General features: G+C 31.3%; 2 protein-coding genes across 3 annotated transcripts; one reads left to right on the top strand and one right to left on the bottom strand.

Moving 5' to 3' along the window:
• Positions 1-1,714: 1,714 nt before the first annotated feature.
• LOC126677921 (protein NPG1) lies at positions 1,715-8,320 on the bottom strand. Of its 2 annotated transcripts, none has more exons than XM_050372733.2 (7): positions 7,959-8,320; positions 7,109-7,408; positions 6,746-7,016; positions 5,450-6,660; positions 5,101-5,248; positions 2,362-2,699; positions 1,715-2,284 (listed from the first exon to the last, which is right to left on the bottom strand). In XM_050372733.2, the coding sequence occupies exons 2-6, from the start codon at positions 7,280-7,282 to the stop codon at positions 2,380-2,382; spliced, it is 2,124 nt and encodes a 707-aa protein (XP_050228690.1). In that variant the 5' UTR covers positions 7,283-7,408; positions 7,959-8,320; the 3' UTR covers positions 1,715-2,284; positions 2,362-2,379. The 2 variants fall into 2 exon arrangements, with proteins under 2 accessions (XP_050228690.1, XP_050228691.1); XM_050372734.2 differs by having other exon boundaries at positions 7,109-7,403.
• A 4,427-nt stretch (positions 8,321-12,747) lies between these two features.
• Positions 12,748-18,122, top strand: LOC126677646 (polyamine oxidase 2-like). The gene is made up of 10 exons (XM_050372370.1): positions 12,748-13,219; positions 13,527-13,642; positions 13,998-14,086; positions 14,204-14,317; positions 15,164-15,251; positions 15,563-15,648; positions 15,751-15,853; positions 16,581-16,678; positions 16,852-17,281; positions 17,591-18,122. Exons 1-10 carry the CDS (start codon positions 13,177-13,179, stop codon positions 17,897-17,899), a joined length of 1,476 nt encoding a protein of 491 aa, XP_050228327.1. The 5' UTR covers positions 12,748-13,176; the 3' UTR covers positions 17,900-18,122.
• Positions 18,123-20,155: the final 2,033 nt, after the last annotated feature.

The raw sequence follows: 20,155 nt of genomic DNA, 5'->3' as shown, positions 1-20,155 counted from the left end.
TGTAGTATTGGTTAGAATTAAAAAAATTCAAAAAAAAAATTATTCAGTTTGGTTTGATTGAAATACGTACCCTAACTGGTTCCTGTAGTTTATTATAAAAAAGATTTTATCAACACATTATTAGTTTGTTGTACGAATGACATGGCGCAATGGTTGTGTTAGATAATTTTTTTTACAAAAAGATATAGTAGTACTTTTTCTGGAGTCTTACAGTTGAAGCAGCCATGTATTCAAGTGGTTAGGGTCAAGCCGCCATTAATATTCTTTCACCAACCACCTCAAAGCTTAAGTTGAAAATAAATGAGAAACGCTTTATAATTGGTTTTTTGTATCACCTAATATTTTCTCAAATTCATGACAATATTTTATTTGTCCAATTGCTTTCCAAAATGTATATTATCAAAAACAATACAACAATAAATAAGCTATCCACTTTTTAATTGTCACAGTTAATTGATACAATAAGATAGGTTGAAAAAATGAGTGAAATAAAATTACTCAAGATAAATATGTAAATCGGGCATTCCCAGAGTGAAATTCAATAGAAAACGGACCAGCGGACAATACTTATCAACTTCATCCATGAGTTACAATGCTTTTCAGCTAAATTCCATCATTTAAACCTTCGAAATACAATTTTTATTTCATTTTCAGGATATTCAATTTCTTTATTCAACATTATTTTATTTTATCAAGTAAATTAAAATTTTGGTAACTTGGAAAATTTAGTATAAATCGTAGACAACTTTTTCTTAATTTGAATTTGAGATGTAAAACTACATTAACCATCCAAGAGTAAGCATTTGAACAAAATTATGACGCATTTCAAGTAGACTCCAACAAAAGACCGCACTTATTATTTTTATATAAATCAAATCCTATGTAAAGTTTCAACAAAGCCAAACACAAACTATATACTATACTGAAAAATTATGTATAACTAAACTGAAAAGTTTTGTTGGTTAACTCAATTCAACTTGACAAATTTACCTAAATATTTGAACACATAATCAGACCAAACCAAAAATGAATCTATGGAATTCGAAAAAACTAAATAATATTGCCAAAATTCAACCGAACCAAACCAAGTTGGTTGGTTCGGTTTGTTTACCCAAAATTCCGCTCACTCCTGAAGTCAAGTAGAGGACATAAAAACAACTAACTATTTGCAATTCATTAGCACATGTTAAAGAAATTTGTTATAAAACCAGGAAAAATTTCCAAGTAACATCAATAATATTTAACAGCATACACAAAATGCCCACAACAATACCATATAAAATGATAAGAAAAGATAAGATATGTTGCAGGGAAACTTGTCAACTATTGTGTTTCTACGTTTTATTTTTATTTTCAAAAATACCAACTCTAAAAAATTATATTTATAACATTATCATGAAAAACAATATTTTGATGTCTTTAATTTCAATATTTCTCTTTTCAGCATTCTTGTTTCCATGCAACATAGTATATAAGTCTATGGTAGATATACCAACACTTTACATGCTATCATCATCGCAAAAACAAGAACAAAAAGGAAATATACATGTATGCAAACTAGCTTTTAAGTATTAGGAGAGAACAACTAGGAAGAATGTAATGTGAATGATGCATATAGATATAAATATAAAGGAGAAAAATGGTTAAAGGAGAAAAAAAAAACAAAAAGGAGAAAAAAAAACAATTTACAATTATTTATCTATAGATATAAATATAAAACAAAAACAAAAAATTCAATAAATTCATAAAAACAAATCTAATTATCATCTTTGATAGAAGATTGCCCAGGTTATCATACAATTACAATGGTTGAGCAATCATTAGAAAATAATCAATAAATTATTTCACCACCACCCACTTATATATGCTCATGGGATAATTAGTATCCTCCACTTCAAGTAAGGTCAAAATTCTTATTTTCCCTTAAAATTTCAAAAACTCACCGATTCCTCTTAACTTTTAAGTATTAGATAACTGAAATCATATTTCACTTAAATGGAACTAATAAATCAGGAAGAAACAGTGAGTTTTTAGAATTCCGGGGATAAACATTAATTTTTACTTAATCTAAAGATGGTGATGGCAATTATCCCAGCTCTAATGTATCAAAATGATAATAAAATTCACCTCTTTATGTTTTCTCGTTGGTGCTCTCAGTTCTTGCTTCCTTTCTGATGATAACAGAATCTAGGCTGAAAGTCAAAGTAGGAGAAGCATCTAAATAACAACCGGTCCGTCCCAAGGTATTAGGAGCATAATGCGAATACAATTGGTGCAGATTTGGCTGCAAAGGAGAATAAACAAGAATCTTGTGGATATGTAATTCGAGAAATGAGTAAAATATAGAAAGTGATGGTCTACCTTACTGAACTAGACCGGTCAATTAACAGAGCTGAAGCTTTCAATAGGATCAGATTCCTCAAGCATAGAGGCTGCCAGAAAGCAGTCTGTCGCATCAGCCATTCGTCCATCATCTCTATGAACCATCCCTAAGTAATACCAAGCCATCCGGTTGGTAGGCTCAATCCTCAAAGCATCTGATAGTATGCTTCTCGCAACAGGCAATGCATTAGAGCCCATCTTATACAGCAGGGCACCAATCAATACCTTGCAAGGCACATAATTTGGGTTGAGTAGAAGAGCATTGACGTAATGACAGATAGCCTCTTGATCCTTTCCCCGTCCTTCACACATTATGCCTGAAAAAATTAATACATAACTAGTATTTAAATGTTTCTCAAATTTTCAAGAATCAAAGGAAGAAACTAACACTAGACAGAATTAAAACATTAAAGTCATGATAAATTTTGCTGACACAATATTCTCAGCATTAAATTTCGAAAAACTAAGTGGACAACTTTAGCCCAGATTTATTACTTAAATAGGTAACATCATGCACATACTAATGCACAGTGGAATTGGATAACTGCAATAAGATTTTCATACTAAACATAACACAAAATTTAAGATGAACATATCATTTATTCACATATTCCACTCCATAATTGGGGTTACTTTCGGTAGATAATTCGGGAAGCCTCCTCCAACATCAGGTATGATTACACTAAACTATTATTTTATTTTATAAATAAATAAACAGGTATGCTATGGTGGGAAACCTTTTCTGGATAGTTTTTCAATCTACGCTACTATATGGCGCAATAAACTCACAAGGTACTACTATAATATCATATCATTTCTACCAACGGTACGTGTTTTGGTCATCTTTAATATTGTCATTTTATTTTATCGTTCTACCGTTTGTTTAACAAATTATTTAAACTTTGGTTTATCTAAATTTGTTAAATGGATGTGTATTTGGATGGCTCGTATAGTAGCTACAAAGTCCACATATTATTATTTGTTTAAAGAATGGCTCATTTCCTTCATGGGATGGTCATTCTTCCATATTTTCTTAAAAAAAAATTGGGGTTACTTTCAAGTAAAGTCACTGAACATAACACAAAGTTTAATACGCCTGAAATATCTTTTATTTTTTTTCCTCACAGAAATCCGATCAAACTATTTAGTTTATCCCAAACTTCAGTATTTTATATAACAAAAAATCGATCAACTTTAGTTTTTGTTTCAATAAAGTTATGGTAAATTGTTAAATCCAGACTATAAAATAAAATATTACATTGCTATGAAGATATAAATATGATAAAGGTGAGCTTCTTGAAACAGCAATTAAGATTTGAGTTCGTTTGATTCAAATTCAAAATATAGTAACTATTAGATTTAAGAAATAAGTTTGGCAATTATGAGAAAATTTAAAGCCTGATAATTGAACAACATGATTTCTTAATCTTTTCTTATTTAACATATTCTTGACTTTAACAATACCTCAACACATTGCTCAATTACGCAAAGCAATCAATGATTTACCCCATTCTAAACTATCAAGAATTTATTATCATTATAAATCTACTTTGTATCCAACAAGCCAACACATCCTACCTTACCCTCTCAAATGATGGGTTTCACTAGGTCTGTTTACTATTACCACTATTACTTAGCGCACATAATTATTTCTTGCCTTGATAGGTAAAATTTAAGACATTATACTTACATCATCTACTAGTCCAATCTAGATGAACAAGTATTCCTTTATTTATTCTAATCAAGGTTATATTATTCAAATAAAAAAAAACAACTAAAAGTTCTTATATTGCAAAAGTAGGCCTAGTAACTTAGAAATTTAAATGTTTGTCACTTTAATCAATTCTAACTAAAACTTTTAATTTTATTAATTATAGCATGATTTGAAATTTTTAATTTCAATAGTAGTCAAGACTTCTAAATTGAATCAATTAAACCTGATTTTACTCAGGTGTGACAGCCATTGAATGATCACCTTTTCTTCTATTTGAATTATCAATTATATTAATTTAATTAGGTGAGCTTGACTATAACAGACAACCATTTATTGACTACCGCGTGTGCAAATCAGATTTATTTGATTCAATTAGGCAAATTTAGCTACAATTAGAACAGAATCCTTCAAATAAAGCTATACTTTATAATATCAGTAAAATCGGCAAAAAATTGGAAATTTAGATCATTAGACCACAAAATTATGCATCCAAACCTTATGATTGTAAAAATGCACAACTATATAGAAATCAAAGAAAAATGTAAAACAAATTTTTCATGTAAGTGTTGCATGGAAAAACATCTACCATCCACAATCAACATGATAATTGGATTTACAATAATATCAAAGTTCTGCCTCTCAAACACATAATCCCATCACATCTAAGTAGTTCAAAAACACGTGTATACAGTACTAACAGGATAAACTTTTCCTCTCTTTAAAATTGTAGGCAACACTTCAACTACTATTTTGTGCTAAAGCACAAGCAAACGTGTGCTATACAATCCTCTCCTTGAAGTTGATTAAGTCGTATTACTCTATACAATCTACTAAATGTTTGATCATGTTATAAGTCTCTAGGTTATATGCTTTTGAAAATAGCTATGGAACCACCATAGGTAGAACTCTATGTTCAGTAATCGCAACATGCACTACAAGAGTTTTAGAAACACAATAGTAGTAATATCTGAAAAGCCTTGCTGAATAATGATTTAAGTTCTTACCTTCTGTATATAGCAATTCTGCAGAATACTGTTTCAATTCTCTAGCTTTCCCCAGACATACCTCTACATCCTTCCAATGAGAAAGCTTAGAGTATAAATTAGCTAGACCATGCCATACTTCAAACTCATGGACTTTTTCAGCCTCGGCCTATCATAAAAGAAATAGTATTCGATAGTATTAATTAATTTTTTTAACTGTAATTAGTATTATCAAACTATCAGCACAAATTTTGATTATTATACAAATGCAAGTAATCAAGACTGAAAATCTGACTTGACTAGAAATGTAAACATCGACACTGTTAAATTAATGATTTTCTTTATAGAAAAGCAAGTTGATAAAGAATACCTGAGATCTACTTCTGAGAGGTCCAAAAGATTTCCTTCGAGCCTGAACCAATGCAAGGAGATAACGGTAGGTTTCAATAGCATCCGTGGGTAGTGATTGGGAGATCCTTAATTTTGCTTTAAGCCTGAGCAATGGTCCTTGCTCCCATTTTGCAGTCTCATCCAAAGCAGCATCAGTGACCACCTCAGACTCAGGGAATCGCTGTTGAGCTGATAAAACCAGTGCAAGCAATCTCCAACCTTTCAATATGGAGCCACCAGTGGCATCAATGAACTGCTTCGCAAATCGCAGAGAAGCATTCAAATTTCGTTGCTCTGCATATTGAACTCCCAAGTCAAAAATAAGATCTGGATTGTTTGGCTCAAAAGCAGTTGCACCATCTAATGATTTCAATGCTTCAGACTGAAGACGGGACCTTTCATAATCCGAGGAAGAAACTTTTGCTTGCTTTCCCAAACAAAGACCCAGCATGCGAAAAGACACACCTTTAAGATGTTCATCAGTCCCCTGAGCATTACTGATTGCTCTTTGTGCATATCCCACACCCTCTGCAGCAAGATAAGATTCCTCACTGCAGATCTTGGCAGCCAACAATAATGCCAGGAGATCATCAGGGCGTTCATGTTTGTGCAGAGACTTCCTCAATAGGTTTAAAGCAACATCATCTTTTCCTGCCCCACTGTAACAAAGAGCTAAAGTATTCCAACGGTCAACACGATGAAATAACCCAGGCATGATCTCTTCAAACTGTTTTGCTAGAATAGAAGTTTGGCTGCACAAGGATAATGCAAATGTGAGATGTTCTATAACTGATGGATCCCAACTGGCTTTACCGAGGTAAAATTTCCTGATAAGAATCATCAAAAGTAAAACTGCCTCTTCTAAATTGTGCTTAGGTACATAAGAACCATCAATTTGTGAAGCTAAACTAAGTGGACCAGCTTCTACTCCACTGTACAATAAAAAAATTGCAAATCCTTTCTGAATTCTTGCGCAACGATCGTTATCAAGGTTCCATTGACTGAGTAGAGCTCGCCTATAAGCAGACATTGCTTCATCATAGCGATCAGCCTGCTTACAGAGCTCTGGTAGAAGCTCTACAGCTTGACTAACTGTATCTTGCAATCTATTATCCACTTGTGCATCAGGTATTCCCTGCTGGAAAATCTTCTCAACAGCATCAAGCACATTTTTGCATTCATTAGCAGCATCTGCATACCATGGAAAACAAGGTTCAAATGAAGAAGAAAAAGGAGGGTTTAGTCTTTTGATCAAATATTCAGAAAATCAGCACACCATTTATCCTCCCAAGTTTTTGAAGGGATTTCGCTTTTAAGTATATTGCTTCAAGAACTAGGCTAGCAGCATGCTGTGAAACTGTATGCTGTGAAACTGTATGTTGTGAATCACCCCGAGAACGACCCTTCTTAGAAGAAGACTGTTTGTCGGAAAAGGATGGTTGTAATCTTTCTATAGCTGCTTGAATATCAATGCCATCAAAAACATGAAGCGCACCTTCAACATTGCCTCTTTGATATTCTAATCTTCCAAGAAGGGCTCTAGCTTCCTACAAGATGTCATTCACACGTATGATTAATTTATTCTTATTCGGAAAAAAAAATTCAAGTAATAACAAGAATAGCAGGACTGAAAGAGTACTTCAAAATTAAGGGATAAGCCCTCCCGTAAGGAAGATTCGGCCTCTTGAATATTTCCTTCATCAAGCTTTGCTTCAACATCAGTTATTTTCATAGAAATCCCATTCGCACTAACTTCTCGGACCAGTGTTTGTTCCTCGTACTCTCCAAATCCTTCATATTGGCTGCCTACCATTGGTGCTCTCTTTCTGCCCAGTTTTTCTTCATAAAATTCAAGAATTTGTCTCAAATTTGTTCATTCGGAACAACCCACTAGCATAGCAAACACTTCTCTTCTTGGAACCGCATCAGAACACCTGATCTACAAAAAGAGGAACTTACATATATTTACTATGAGAACACTTTGGATCAAAATACTGAGTGGATTAATTTTTCTGTTTCTTTTAAGACTCCAACAAAAAAAAATTTAACATTAGAAAACCAAAGCGATAAAGAAATTACATATCATAAAAAAAAAGGATCTTTCAACAGTTACACTATGTTAAATAATAAAGAAAATGTAATTTCTTACATCAAATTAGTAGGATAATTCTAACAGTTCAAATCACATGAATAAGCATTAATTAATTAAACAAAAACTCAACCAATATAGTATTAAATATATAATATTAAACTACATTCCCTTGTTCAAATCTCATTTCCTTTTAATTAATCTTTTAAAGTTATTAAAATCCTCTGCCAGTATTTCACATTCAAGCCCTGAAGACACAAAATCAGCTCATTTTAAACGATCCATCAATAAGAATCTTTAACATTTTCCATGATATCTTCTAATTTCATAATCAATTACAACATTATATATTAATCTACAATACTAATTCAAATTTGAGGAAATCAAACCTAGGACTTACCCGAGAGAAAAATTGATTCAAAATCTAATTAAAAGCTCATAAAAACACCAATGACGAGGCTGTCAATGTCATCATTGATCATCATCGTCGCCATTGTTTGTCACCACCAAATCAACCAACGGTTATACAAAAAAGAAATAAAATTTTGTTATTTAGATGAGGAATGTGGATGGAACAAGCGGGCGGATTAATTATTTTGGTAAATTAGTAATTGAATGAAGAATCAAAATTTAAAAAGAAAAAGAAAAAGATTAAGAAAATGGAATCTAAAGAAAAAGAAAAGTCAAAGGTGACGATACATAAGGGTTGAGAAAGGAAAACGAGAAAACAAGGAGACAAATCATGTTTGTATCTCCCGTTTGATGTTTCACTTTTTGTTTTGATAATTTAACATTTTTTGTCCTAATTATTTTCTTTTAAAAAAATTTACTAAAAACGTCTGATTTAAAAAATAAATTACTACTATGACACAAATTTTTTTTACTAAAAACGTCCGATCTATAATTAAAAAGCCAAATCAAAAAATACCAAACCTTTGAAATTTTTGTTATGACAAAATCTTTCAAAATTTATAAATATAATCCGTTTTATCAAATTATATTTTTTTCATAGTCAAATTCGAACCAAACTAATTTTTTTGTCAACATGACAACCATATATATAAGATCCAATCACAATAAAATATCAAACATTTGTATGTTTTGTCATAATAAAAGATTTAATTACAATAAAAAAAACCAAACCGATTCAAAAATAACTGTAAAAGAAACATAATTTGCCAAAACAGGTTGTATTTGCAAATTTTAAAAGGTTTGCTTATAATTGATAAAAATCTCAAAGATTTGGTATTTTTTAAGGTTTGTCCAATTAAAAACTTCAGTTAATTTTAAAAGAATTATTTTATAAAATTATGTTTTTTTATTGTATTCATATTAAATTTAGTTTAACATAAATGGATGAGAGTGACATCTTAAGAAAATATTAAAATAAATTATAAGTTTTTTAATATATTTTGTAATTGTTTAACATATTTTAATTTTTATAAATTAAAATACAAATTATCTTTATTTTTATTTTTATAATATATATATAGTAATTAATCATGTACATATAAAATATATGTTACATCCATATTTGGAATTTTTTTTGGCAAAAGGGTCCAAGTCCATTTTGTTTTTACAAAAACCATGACCCGGTCCAAACTCCATAATAAATGCATAGAAAACGTGGAGATATTTTGTGGACGTGCATGTAATTTAACAAGATGAGGAGGTAAAAAGCAACCTCAAGACTCAAGAGGATGAAAGTTAGGGATGGCAATGGGGCGGGGTGGGGACGGGGAAGCCATCCCCATCCCCATCCCCGTGTCTATGGGGAATCCCCATCCCCGTCCCCATTTAATTAATGGGGTTTAAATCATCCCCGTCCCCATACCCATGAATTTCCCATCCCCATGGGGATCCCCGTTCCCCGTACAATTAAATATAATTTATAAATAATTTCATTATTTTTATAAGATATTTAAAAAAAACTAATTATAAAAAATACTATTATCTTTTATAATATTATATATTTATAACTAAATTGAAACTAATAAAAAAAATTAAATTAAATTATTTAAAATTATAAATAACATACTAAAACTTATACTAATATAATATAAATATGCATAAATATAAATCGGGTCTCCATGGGAACGGGGTTGGGGATCCCCATGGGGTGGGGACTATACTCCCCGTCCCCTCTCCATTCCCGTGGTTGGGGAATGATTTTCCCCCATCCCCGTACCCATGGGGGTAATTGGTGGAGATTCCCCGCCCCATTAGGGGCGGGTCCCCACGGGGAACGGGGTATCCCCTCCCCATTGCCATCCCTAATGAAAGTTGCAGGCTTATGGCGTTCTCATGCTCTATAAATGTAAAAAAAATAAACAATCAATAGTTTTCTCTTTAGAGTAATGAAATACCCACATGAACCGTTTCATTTTGAGTCCCTATGGTTTATTATAAATTATTGGCATTAAAGACATAGAAATACAAAAGAGGTTTTATAAATACAAAAGAGGTTGGACAAACTGAGAGAAAAAAGAACAAACTAAATAAAAGTTTACAATTCCATCGAAAAAAATCCAACCCCAAAAAGTTAAAAAATGAATGGGACGCTGCCATAAATATTCATAACCGCATTTACGAAATTGTGGACGTGAAACGTGGCGCATGCAATTTAAAAACGATTTGTTATAAAAGAATAAGTTATAGAACGTGGGCAAAAGAGGTAAAAGGTATTTTCAGAGGTTCTGAAGCAATCGCAAGAGTTCGAAGAGATTTCAACTGCCTCCATGATCGATATAAATAGAAAGACATTTTGTCATTTGTAATCCCCCCCCCCCCACCCAAAATCCACAAAAAACACCCCCCCCCCCCCTCCCAAAAGGCAAAACACTCATAAACACTTGTTTTTTTTATTCTTTAATATTGTAAACATATATACAAATGGAATTCAATATATTTACAACATTTTTCATTCTTGTTTACTTAACATAATTTGGAGCCTTTTTATAAGGTTAACCAAACCCCAATTGCTTATTACGAAGTTAAGATTACACATAAATTGAAATCCGCTTTCTGGCACGCCCGCAATTCAACATACATTGTTACAATTTATTTCTAAAACTGAAAAACACTTAACAATTTAGGCATGCATAGTGGGACAGAATTATGTTTAAATTAATGTTCATATACGATTATGAATATGAAAAAAAGGTTATGTCTCCATAAGCAACATATGCTCCTACAAGTGTATGACGTGAATAATTCACTACTAACATTGGTGAAGACATTAATAATGATGAATACACCGATGATAATGATGATATGCCTCTTTTTGCACAATTTCAATTTCAAAAGGAGGCAACACATATTCCATCACATAGTTTTGAGGAGCAACAAACACCAACATGACAAATTATGGGCTGAAATTAAACAAGATACACAAAATTAATGTTATCAAATCCAATGGTTGAAATGAACCAAACATCGATTAAAAAAATCCAAACAATAACTGAAATAAAGCTAAATAATGGCTGAAATGAGCCAAACAGTGGTTGAATTTTTAGTTGCAGTGAAGCTATCGTCGCAAAAGGATGATAGCATGTAGAAGGCTTCTAACACGACCAATTGCGGCATCGACTCAAGACTCGGTAGGCAATCATCCGTTGAAATTCAAGAGGTTGGAAGTATTAATCATATGCCAATTTCAAATTCATTAGACCCCGAGAAACGTTATGTTCCACAACAAATAGAAGAGGATATTATGGTTACAATCTCTAAAATGGAACTTAAGAAATACAAGAATCTTAGATCAATTTAAATGTGAAAAAAACATCATGGTGTCATAAACAAGTAAGAGGTTCTTCAATCTAAAGTTCAACCTCTATGCTCGGGGGAAACCACCCATGAGAGGAAATCAAAATATTAAAATAAATGTGCAAGTAATGTCTTCGAAGGACATGTTCAAAATCAAAAAAATAAACACGTGAAAGTCACTCATCAACGAATCCATAAAATTGTTCTAAATTTAATTTTTGTTTCATGAATGTGCTTTGAAAACAAACGATAAAAATACTGTGAAAGTAATATTTCAATATTCCAACAAATGCTTCATGATTTCTCGTCAAAAAGAGAAAAAAAATAACATGTAAAACTTTATGAAAAACATCTTCCAAAAATTTCTTCATGCCGAGAAGGTGAAAAAGGTTCATCATAAAGAGTTGCCTCTAAGACTCACTCGAAATTAAAAGAGGAGAGTCCTAAAGCATACAAGAAAAAAAAGCAAAAATCAAAACCTCTAAATGTCCTTGAGGTTAAACTTATTTTTGACACAAACTTATTAATTTTTTAACTAATTTAATGTTTTAATAAATTTAATTATTCAATTTTTACATCTCTTATTTTTAAATTTCTAATAATAATTTTTGTATTTTTAAAACTAAAAAAGAAATATATTTTTTCAAAAATTTAATATAGTAAACAAATATTACAAATTAAATTAAAATCTCTAATTTACAATAATGATTTACATTTAGACTTAAAAATATATGCTTAAAGATTAATTAAATTAGTTTTCTTATTTAATCATTTGACTTAGTTGATTAATTTTAAAAATAGAGCGAAACTGTTGAACTGTCAGAAATAAAAATATTTGATCATATCGTTTGATTTCAAATAAAAAAACAAAAGTGCGAATTACTACACACATAAGTGTTTTAGAATAATTTGCTAAAAGAAGTTACACTTTCTTTCATAAAAATGTTGTACAATGATAAGAATTTACTATATATTTTACTATTTGAAGATAAAATTATTAAAAACATTTTTTCAATCTTATTAAATGTATGAAATATTACAATAATTAAAAATAATTAATCTACAAAAATTATTTTAAACTTTTTTTTAATAATTAATTATGATTAATTAATTTTAATTTTACAAAAGTATCAAATATTACTACTATAAAAGTATGATTTTTATAATTTTTCCTAATACTACAAAATAAGTACATTTAAGAGTGAAAAAAAATATATAAAGATATATTTGTTTGCAATTCATGGAAATGTATTTATGAAAAAAAAAGGTCCCGATATTTATTTTGGAAATTGCTTTTTACAGCTTTTGAATTAAAAATATCATTAATAGTGGATGTTACGTGTCAAGAAAAAATTAGCAGAGTACCGACTTTTGGTTAGGTAGGCCCAACGACAGCTCTATAAATTGCTGTATCAAACCAAAGCAGGATTTCACCAAAAACGCCTCTCACAAAAACTCCGTTTTCCCTTCTTCTTTCCGTTTTTATCATTGTTAACCTTGGAATCCAATTCCGTATCGTAATCGGCTCTCTAAAATTCCATAAATACTCCTCTCAACACAAAAAACGGAGATCAACTGGTGTGATCTGGTTGGGTTGGCTTCGGTAAATTAGAAGTGATCAGAGGGGTAGAATTGGAAATTAAGAAACATTCTCTGCATGAACTGGTCGGGAAAACTGGGTTTTTATTTTCTATCATCAAATTCTAATCATATTTTAACGCAATTGTTAATTTTTTTTCTTCATTATTCTCCTCAATTGTATCCTAAATTTTTAGATACTAAATTATCGATTACCAGTAATTTTAATAGTAATAATAATTGTATTGAGATTAATCCCTGATCGTTGTCCAATTATGGAGTCTGGATGCAAAAGTAATCGCGCTCAATTACGTAGAGGTAAGTTTGTTCTTGTGCTGATTCAGTTTTTCCACTTTTTTTTTGTGTCGGTGGCTCGTTTAATTTTTTTTGACCTTTTTAACTGCTCAATAATTGATTTTTTTTTTACTATTTGATCACTTTACTAAGTAAAAAAAAAGCTTCATTAATTTAAGTCTTGGAATGTAATCAGAATTGAACTTTAGTTTGTCTGTTGCCTTGTTGACAAGAATTTTAGTATTACGATTAATTATTAAATTTGATTTATTAGACAAACAAGGACTGATCTGATGTCTGAAATTATATTTTATTTTGTGGATACGTACAGGTCTTTGTTTTTCAGATGCTGATAGAAGTGAAGCATCCTCGAGAACAGTGATTGTGATCGGGGGTGGTATGGCTGGTATTGCAGCTGCTCGTACTCTCCATGATGCTTCTTTTCAGGTAGCTTTTTTATCTGACAAGTTATTTAATAATCACTAGTTTGTCACTGATTATCACCCACCGATGCTGCATTTTAGTTTCGATTATTATGTTTTACTTGTATGACATCGATTATGAATTCATCATATGCAATCTTATCTCAGATTATCACACAAGCAATATGTACTACTTTGGTCTTTTTGTTACCTGGGATTTCGGATTTATATGCAATGTTTTTTGTTTATTTGAAGTGTATGACAGTTATCTGAACTCTACTATTTTTGGATTTTGTGCACTTGTTAACTTTTCATACTTGATATCTGAGATGCTGGAATAAAGATGCATGTTTCTTATCTGATTTTTTTGTTTTGGCCAGGTTGTATTATTGGAATCTCGTGACAGACTTGGTGGTCGAGTTCACACTAATTACTCATTTGGTTTTCCTATTGACTTGGGTGCATCATGGTAATTATTTTCTTTGTTTGTTTGTTTTTTTTTAAATATTTTGTGAGTACGGTTGCTATATTTTATCAAATATTTTTCTTTTGTACGAGGTGTTTATTTGTTAATAATATTTTTCAGGTTGCATGGTGTCTGTCAAGAGAATCCCTTGGCCCCTTTAATAGGGAGACTAGGCCTACCCCTGTACCGGACAAGTGGTGATAATTCTGTATTGTATGATCATGATCTCGAAAGGTAAGATTAAATGCTGCCTTTTTTTCTTTTTCAATTTCCTTGAATTTGATTCATTGTAGACTTTAATTGATTGAGGAGTGGAGTGTACTAGATGCAGGATAGTGATTATGATATGAACATAGATTTCAGATATTATTGTTCTTTAACTCTGAAAATTTAAAGGACAAATAGTTTTTCTATTCAAACTCTTCGGGATTCATACTATAAGGTTCTTGCTGAATCCCTTAATTTGGTAGGCTTTATGCAGACTTGTGATTTCATTGTAACCCCCAAAATCTCTAACTGTATTCATGGAACTCATTCGAAATTAAATATAAAAACTTCATTTAGTTTCACAGCCTCTCAGTATTAGAGCCCGAATTATTTTGCGAGATTAAGTTAGGAGAATAAATTGTGAACTGCTCATACAATACAAGTAAAGATCAAGTAAGATGGGGATTAAACTGGGTTCTTGATAGCAAAACATCATTTCTCTGGCAAAGCTGATAATCACCAAAATACATTATTTTTTAGATTGAGAAACATTGGACTGCTAACTAATTTAATTAAATGGTCCCATATGCAACTTGTGATATTCGGCAGATAAGCTTCTTGTGAAATCTAGAACAGTGTTTTTTGCTGTTCTAGTCTGTATACAAGTTCAGTTTTCCTTTTCGTGATTCATTCTCCTTTTTGTTAAATCTGTTCTGATCTCTAATTTCTAAAAAGCCTGAAAAAACCAATTGACCCGTCAATGCTTAACACATCAAGTCATGTGATTTGCTGTCATTTGAATTAAATTTGTGATTCTAAACAGTATGTGATAGTGAGGATGCTTGATTTATTAACTTGTTAATGTCTTTGCAGCTATGCTCTCTTTGATATGGATGGGAATCAAGTTCCTCAAGAACTGGTCACCAAAATTGGTGTTACTTTTGAGACCATTCTGAAAGAGGTAAGGTTTCCTTTTAATCCTTCTAACTCTGGTCTTCTATTTTGCTATTATTTTTTTCAAGTTAAGGCTTTATCTTCCGCTACAACTATATTCATGTCCACTACATGTTCCTTTTTTCTTGCAATTTTCTACTTTAAATTTTGTATATTATTGTTTCTCTCTTCTTGTGTGTCTGAAATGTTAAAGTTTTTGTATTTTATTAGTACTTTTGAACTTTTTTGACCCTTAAACACCATAGTTAGAAGAGGATGTTGCTTTACTGTTTATGTTCTTGCCAATATTAATTTTTACAACTCTGTCCTTCAATGCAGACAGAAAAAGTGAGAGAAGAAAATGCAGAGGACATGTCCATTTTCAGAGCTTTAACAATTGTTTTTGAAAGGAGACCAGAACTAAGGTTTGATTAGGAAATTGGCATTCTCATATTTATATTTCTTGTCGTTCCAAGGAAATTTCTATATTGGGGTTTTATTGAATGATAATGACTTTTAATGTGCAGGCTGGAGGGACTTTCTCATAAGGTGCTTCAGTGGTACTTGTGCAGAATGGAGGGATGGTTTGCTGCCGATGCTGATACCATTTCATTAAAGAGCTGGGATCAGGTGAGTTGCATGTTGACAATTTTAATTGGTGTGAATCCCTGGCTATTTGCTGAATAAGAAGTTTATATCACTTAAAAAACAATGTATTTGGAGATGCACAGTGGAAGTTCCATATAGTGTTAACTTTGCACTTACCTCGGTTGCAAGTACTAACTGCTTGCCAACTTTACCAATGAGTATTTGAATCCTAAAAATTATGGGATAAGGTACAATGATTCATTTCTTCTATGGCTAGCCACTTGGTGTTGTAGTACCTGTCAAGAGGATATAAATTTTGTGAACAAAAACCCAAATTTATGTTTATTACATTTTATGTATTTATTAATTATTATTAGTTGAGAATTATTTGTTCCGCTGCGTATTTGCGACTTGTGAACTCATTATTAGTGCGAACAGTAATGTTTTCAACCAATGAGAAAATGGAACTTTTTAGAAATCTTTATATTAGTGATGAGCAATGATGTCAATTTATTTGTATAAAAAATGTCAACAAATTGGTTTTTAGGAGCATATGCTACTGATTCAAACTTTAAAGTATCATCAAAACCAAGTTTATGGAGATGAGCTAATGTAATCCAGTTACTCTAAAAGCTGCATCTCAATTGAATATATCTGTTTATAATGTTTATTTTCTACATTGTACATAATTTCTTTTCATATTTGTTTTTATTTCAATGTTGAGGGCAGTTCTTGTTTTGTTATTGACGATATCCTATCATTATTGCAGGAGGAACTTCTTCCTGGTGGGCATGGGCTTATGGTGAGGGGTTATCTTCCTGTCATAAATACACTTGCCAAAGGGCTTGATATACGGTTAAGCCACAGGTAATAATAACATCAACTAGCTAGTTCTCATTTTGTAAGTAGTTTAAACTTTCAAAAAACAATTTGCTTGCATGCATATAGGATATAGCTTTGCCTGTATGTATATAATTTTGTGAATTGGTTGGTATGCCTACTCTCATAATAATTCTAATGTTTCCGATTTTATTCTCCAGGGTAACAAATATTGTCAGGCGCAATAATGGTGTGAAAGTTACAACTGAGAATGGGAGGACATTTGTAGCAGATGCAGCAGTTGTGGCTGTTCCTCTTGGAGTGCTCAAAGCAAGAACGATAAATTTTGAACCCAGACTACCAGATTGGAAGGAAGAAGCCATTAAGGATCTTGGAGTGGGAATTGAAAATAAGATTGTGTTGCACTTTGAAGAAGTGTTCTGGCCAAATGTAGAGTTTTTGGGAGTAGTTGCAGAGACATCATATAGCTGCAGTTACTTCCTAAATCTTCACAAGGCTACTGGCCATTCTGTGCTTGTTTATATGCCTGCTGGACAGCTTGCCAAAGACATTGAGAAAATGTCTGATGAAGCTGCTGCCAATTTTGCTTTCATGCAACTCAAGAAGATTCTACCTGAAGCCTCTGATCCGGTACGTTAATTTTAGTTTTTTCACGCATTTTTTTGTCACGACCTTTTTACTTATAAATCATCTATGTAGCACGGAAACATAATTGCTGGAACGAACAAAATACCAAAATGGAAATGAAGAAATAATATTTTTTATAGGAGTAAAGAATTACAAATTTTGAGTTTCTAAGTTTTGAAATCTCAAAAGCGTTTCCTAAAATGGGAATGAAGCATTAAAACATAAACTCGAGAGGTTTCCATGCATAGGTCATAATATTACACTAGATGCTTTGGGTGCTTAACGTTTCCTTTTACTTTATGATATATGCAGATTCAGTATCTCGTTTCTCGATGGGGCTCGGATATTAACTCACTTGGTTCCTATAGCTATGATACAGTAGGAAAATCCCATGATCTGTATGAAAGGCTGAGGATTCCTGTAGATAACCTATTCTTTGCTGGAGAGGCAACGAGTACGAGCTACCCAGGGTCGGTACATGGTGCTTTCTCCACTGGATTGATGGCTGCAGAAGATTGCAGGATGCGTGTTCTGGAGCGCTACGGAGAGTTGGATTTATTCCAGCCTGTCATGGGCGAGGACGCTTTAGTTTCTGTCCCACTTTTGATCTCCCGTATGTGATCTCTGAGTGGCTATCGTGTTCTTACTTATTTTAGCATGGGATCTGGCTAACGCATTACTGCCATTTTTGATTGAGCAGTCGCTACTGGTTAATGTGTATTCTCGCCCATGTAGTATTACTAATTTTCGTCGGCTGTCATTTAAAAACTTACTGTTAAGCTGATTTATGTACTGGATATTTAGAAAGCTTCCTTGTAGTGAACTCTGCTCTGAACTTTTGCTATTCATGTTCTTTCTATGCTTTTGACCTTGGGTATATCTTTTACTAGCTGAACATAATCCTGCCGCTTCATTTGAAGAAAGATATATATGGATAATAATTTGGTGCACCAAGAAAATTGTATTACTTACTAGTTAGATTTGACAAGGTAATATATAAATATGTAGAGAAAAGCATATTCTGGGTCATATGTCTATGGGAAGACGCATTTATTAGATATACTTAGTTGTTTTTATTTTAAGTTTGAATTATCTATTTAAAAAACTTTATAATTATTTATTTAATCAATAAAAAGATATAATTAAAAGATTATGTATAGTGAGAATTATCCGATTATATATTTTTAAAATATATTTTCTTTTTAATTATTAAAATAATTTTGGTTTGTTTTTTAATTTTAAAAAGATTATTTTATTTTTATGTTTTTGTTTTATAATTTTTGTAATTTTTTTGTATTTTCTGATGATGTTTTTATGGTGTATATGGTGTTTTTATAGCGTATTTGTATGTTTTTTTAGTGTAAATACACCATAAGAACACCATAAAATATAAATCAATTCCTTCTGTATGAAATCAGTAGCAGAAACACTATAAAGACATCACAGTATGAATCAGTTTGTTTTTACGAATCAATACCATCAAAACAAGAGAATGAACAAGAGGACAATTGTTTGAACAATAGAGCAATTATATTAACATGATATAGATCTAAAATAATTTATGTACAAAAAATATAAAAAATTTAGATAATCAAAATATCTAAAAGGCGAAAAAACGACGACGATTAAACCACCGGAAGAAAGACGACGATTAACAAACCACCGTAAAAAAGAGGATGACGATAAAATCACCGGAAAATAGACGACGGCGATGAAACAATCAGAAGAAAGACGAAGGCGTTGTGTTTGTAGATTTGAAAGATGGTGAATTTTTGTGCTCGTAGATCAGAAAGGAGAAGAAAAGAAGAGAACAATAGAAAAATTTGAAAGAAAAAAGAAATAAGAAAAAGAGATTCAAATTTAAGAAAAAAGAAAAAGATTCTAAAAGCAACAAGAAAGAGATCAACGGCTATATAAATAAATGTGGAAGATAGAGTTAGAAACGCTAATTAAGAGGAATTATTTTTAAAATATTTTTAAAGAACTGGATAGCAAGTAAAAATATAAAAATATGGTTAAAATTATTATAATTAACTTTTAAAAATAGAATATTATTATATAAATAATTCCAAAGAGAATACGTAACTAAGTAAATATAAAATGGCTCAAGATTAAAGAAACTCTCTCATAATCTTTTTATATATGTAAAAGAAAAATGGCATACATAAACATTAAACGACAAATGGCATATGTAGATTGTATTTGTAGACACATAAAAGACAAATGACATATTTAGCTATATACGTGAAAGACGAATGGCATCTTTCTTTCTTCTTTTTTGTAGTTTGTCTTTGTTCTATTTCTGTATTAACTATTTTTAATTTTCATCTTAAAACAACTTCATCATTAATATTTTATTTTAACTAAAAATACATTTTATTATTTTTTATAAACTAATCATTTTATACAGATAAATAATTTTTTTAGTATAAGTATTTATTCTAAACTGCTTATCAATTTGAGAACTATCAATTTAAACGGAGAAAATAATACATTATTAAACTGACCAATGACACCTTTACAATAAGAGTATCTTCTTGTTCTGTTCTGTTTTAGTTTGTTTTGTTTTCATTAGATTTTTAATTTTATATAAATGAATTTTAAGGGTCTCAATCGCAGCTACGTTAATCCACAGTTGACATTAACAATTTAACATTATTATTTTTGGAAATTAATGTTAGACATTATAAGTAGATGGTGAAGGAGTAGGGTTAAAATTAAAAAGATAGTGACTATATCTCTTTAAGGACTAGTCTTGCCTTTTTCTCTGATCTCTGATCCTGCAAAGCTAACACAATGAGCTGGTGGCCGACAAGAGGCATTGCTTCAGTAAAGCCAAGTAATAGCAGCTTCCATCTAGGGGTGAGTAAACTTTTC

Source organism: Mercurialis annua, linkage group LG4, assembly GCF_937616625.2.
Source record: "Mercurialis annua linkage group LG4, ddMerAnnu1.2, whole genome shotgun sequence".
NCBI lineage: Eukaryota > Viridiplantae > Streptophyta > Magnoliopsida > Malpighiales > Euphorbiaceae > Mercurialis > Mercurialis annua.
The sequence above is the reverse complement of the archived record's forward strand: the minus strand, read 5'-3'. Positions and strand labels throughout refer to the sequence as shown.

Excerpts from the sequence above, each read along its gene's own strand:
- LOC126677921 (XM_050372733.2), bottom strand. The coding sequence starts at position 7,282 with ATGGTAGGCAGCCAATATGAAGGATTTGGAGAGTACGAGGAACAAACA. Across the intron at positions 7,017-7,108 it reads GCTTATCCCTTAATTTTGAA|GAAGCTAGAGCCCTTCTTGG; the intron begins GTACTCTTTCAG and ends GACATCTTGTAG. Across the intron at positions 2,700-5,100 it reads AGAATTGCTATATACAGAAG|GCATAATGTGTGAAGGACGG; the intron begins GTAAGAACTTAA and ends TAATTTTTTCAG.
- LOC126677646 (XM_050372370.1), top strand. The coding sequence starts at position 13,177 with ATGGAGTCTGGATGCAAAAGTAATCGCGCTCAATTACGTAGAG. Across the intron at positions 13,220-13,526 it reads TCGCGCTCAATTACGTAGAG|GTCTTTGTTTTTCAGATGCT; the intron begins GTAAGTTTGTTC and ends GGATACGTACAG. Across the intron at positions 17,282-17,590 it reads TACCTGAAGCCTCTGATCCG|ATTCAGTATCTCGTTTCTCG; the intron begins GTACGTTAATTT and ends TGATATATGCAG.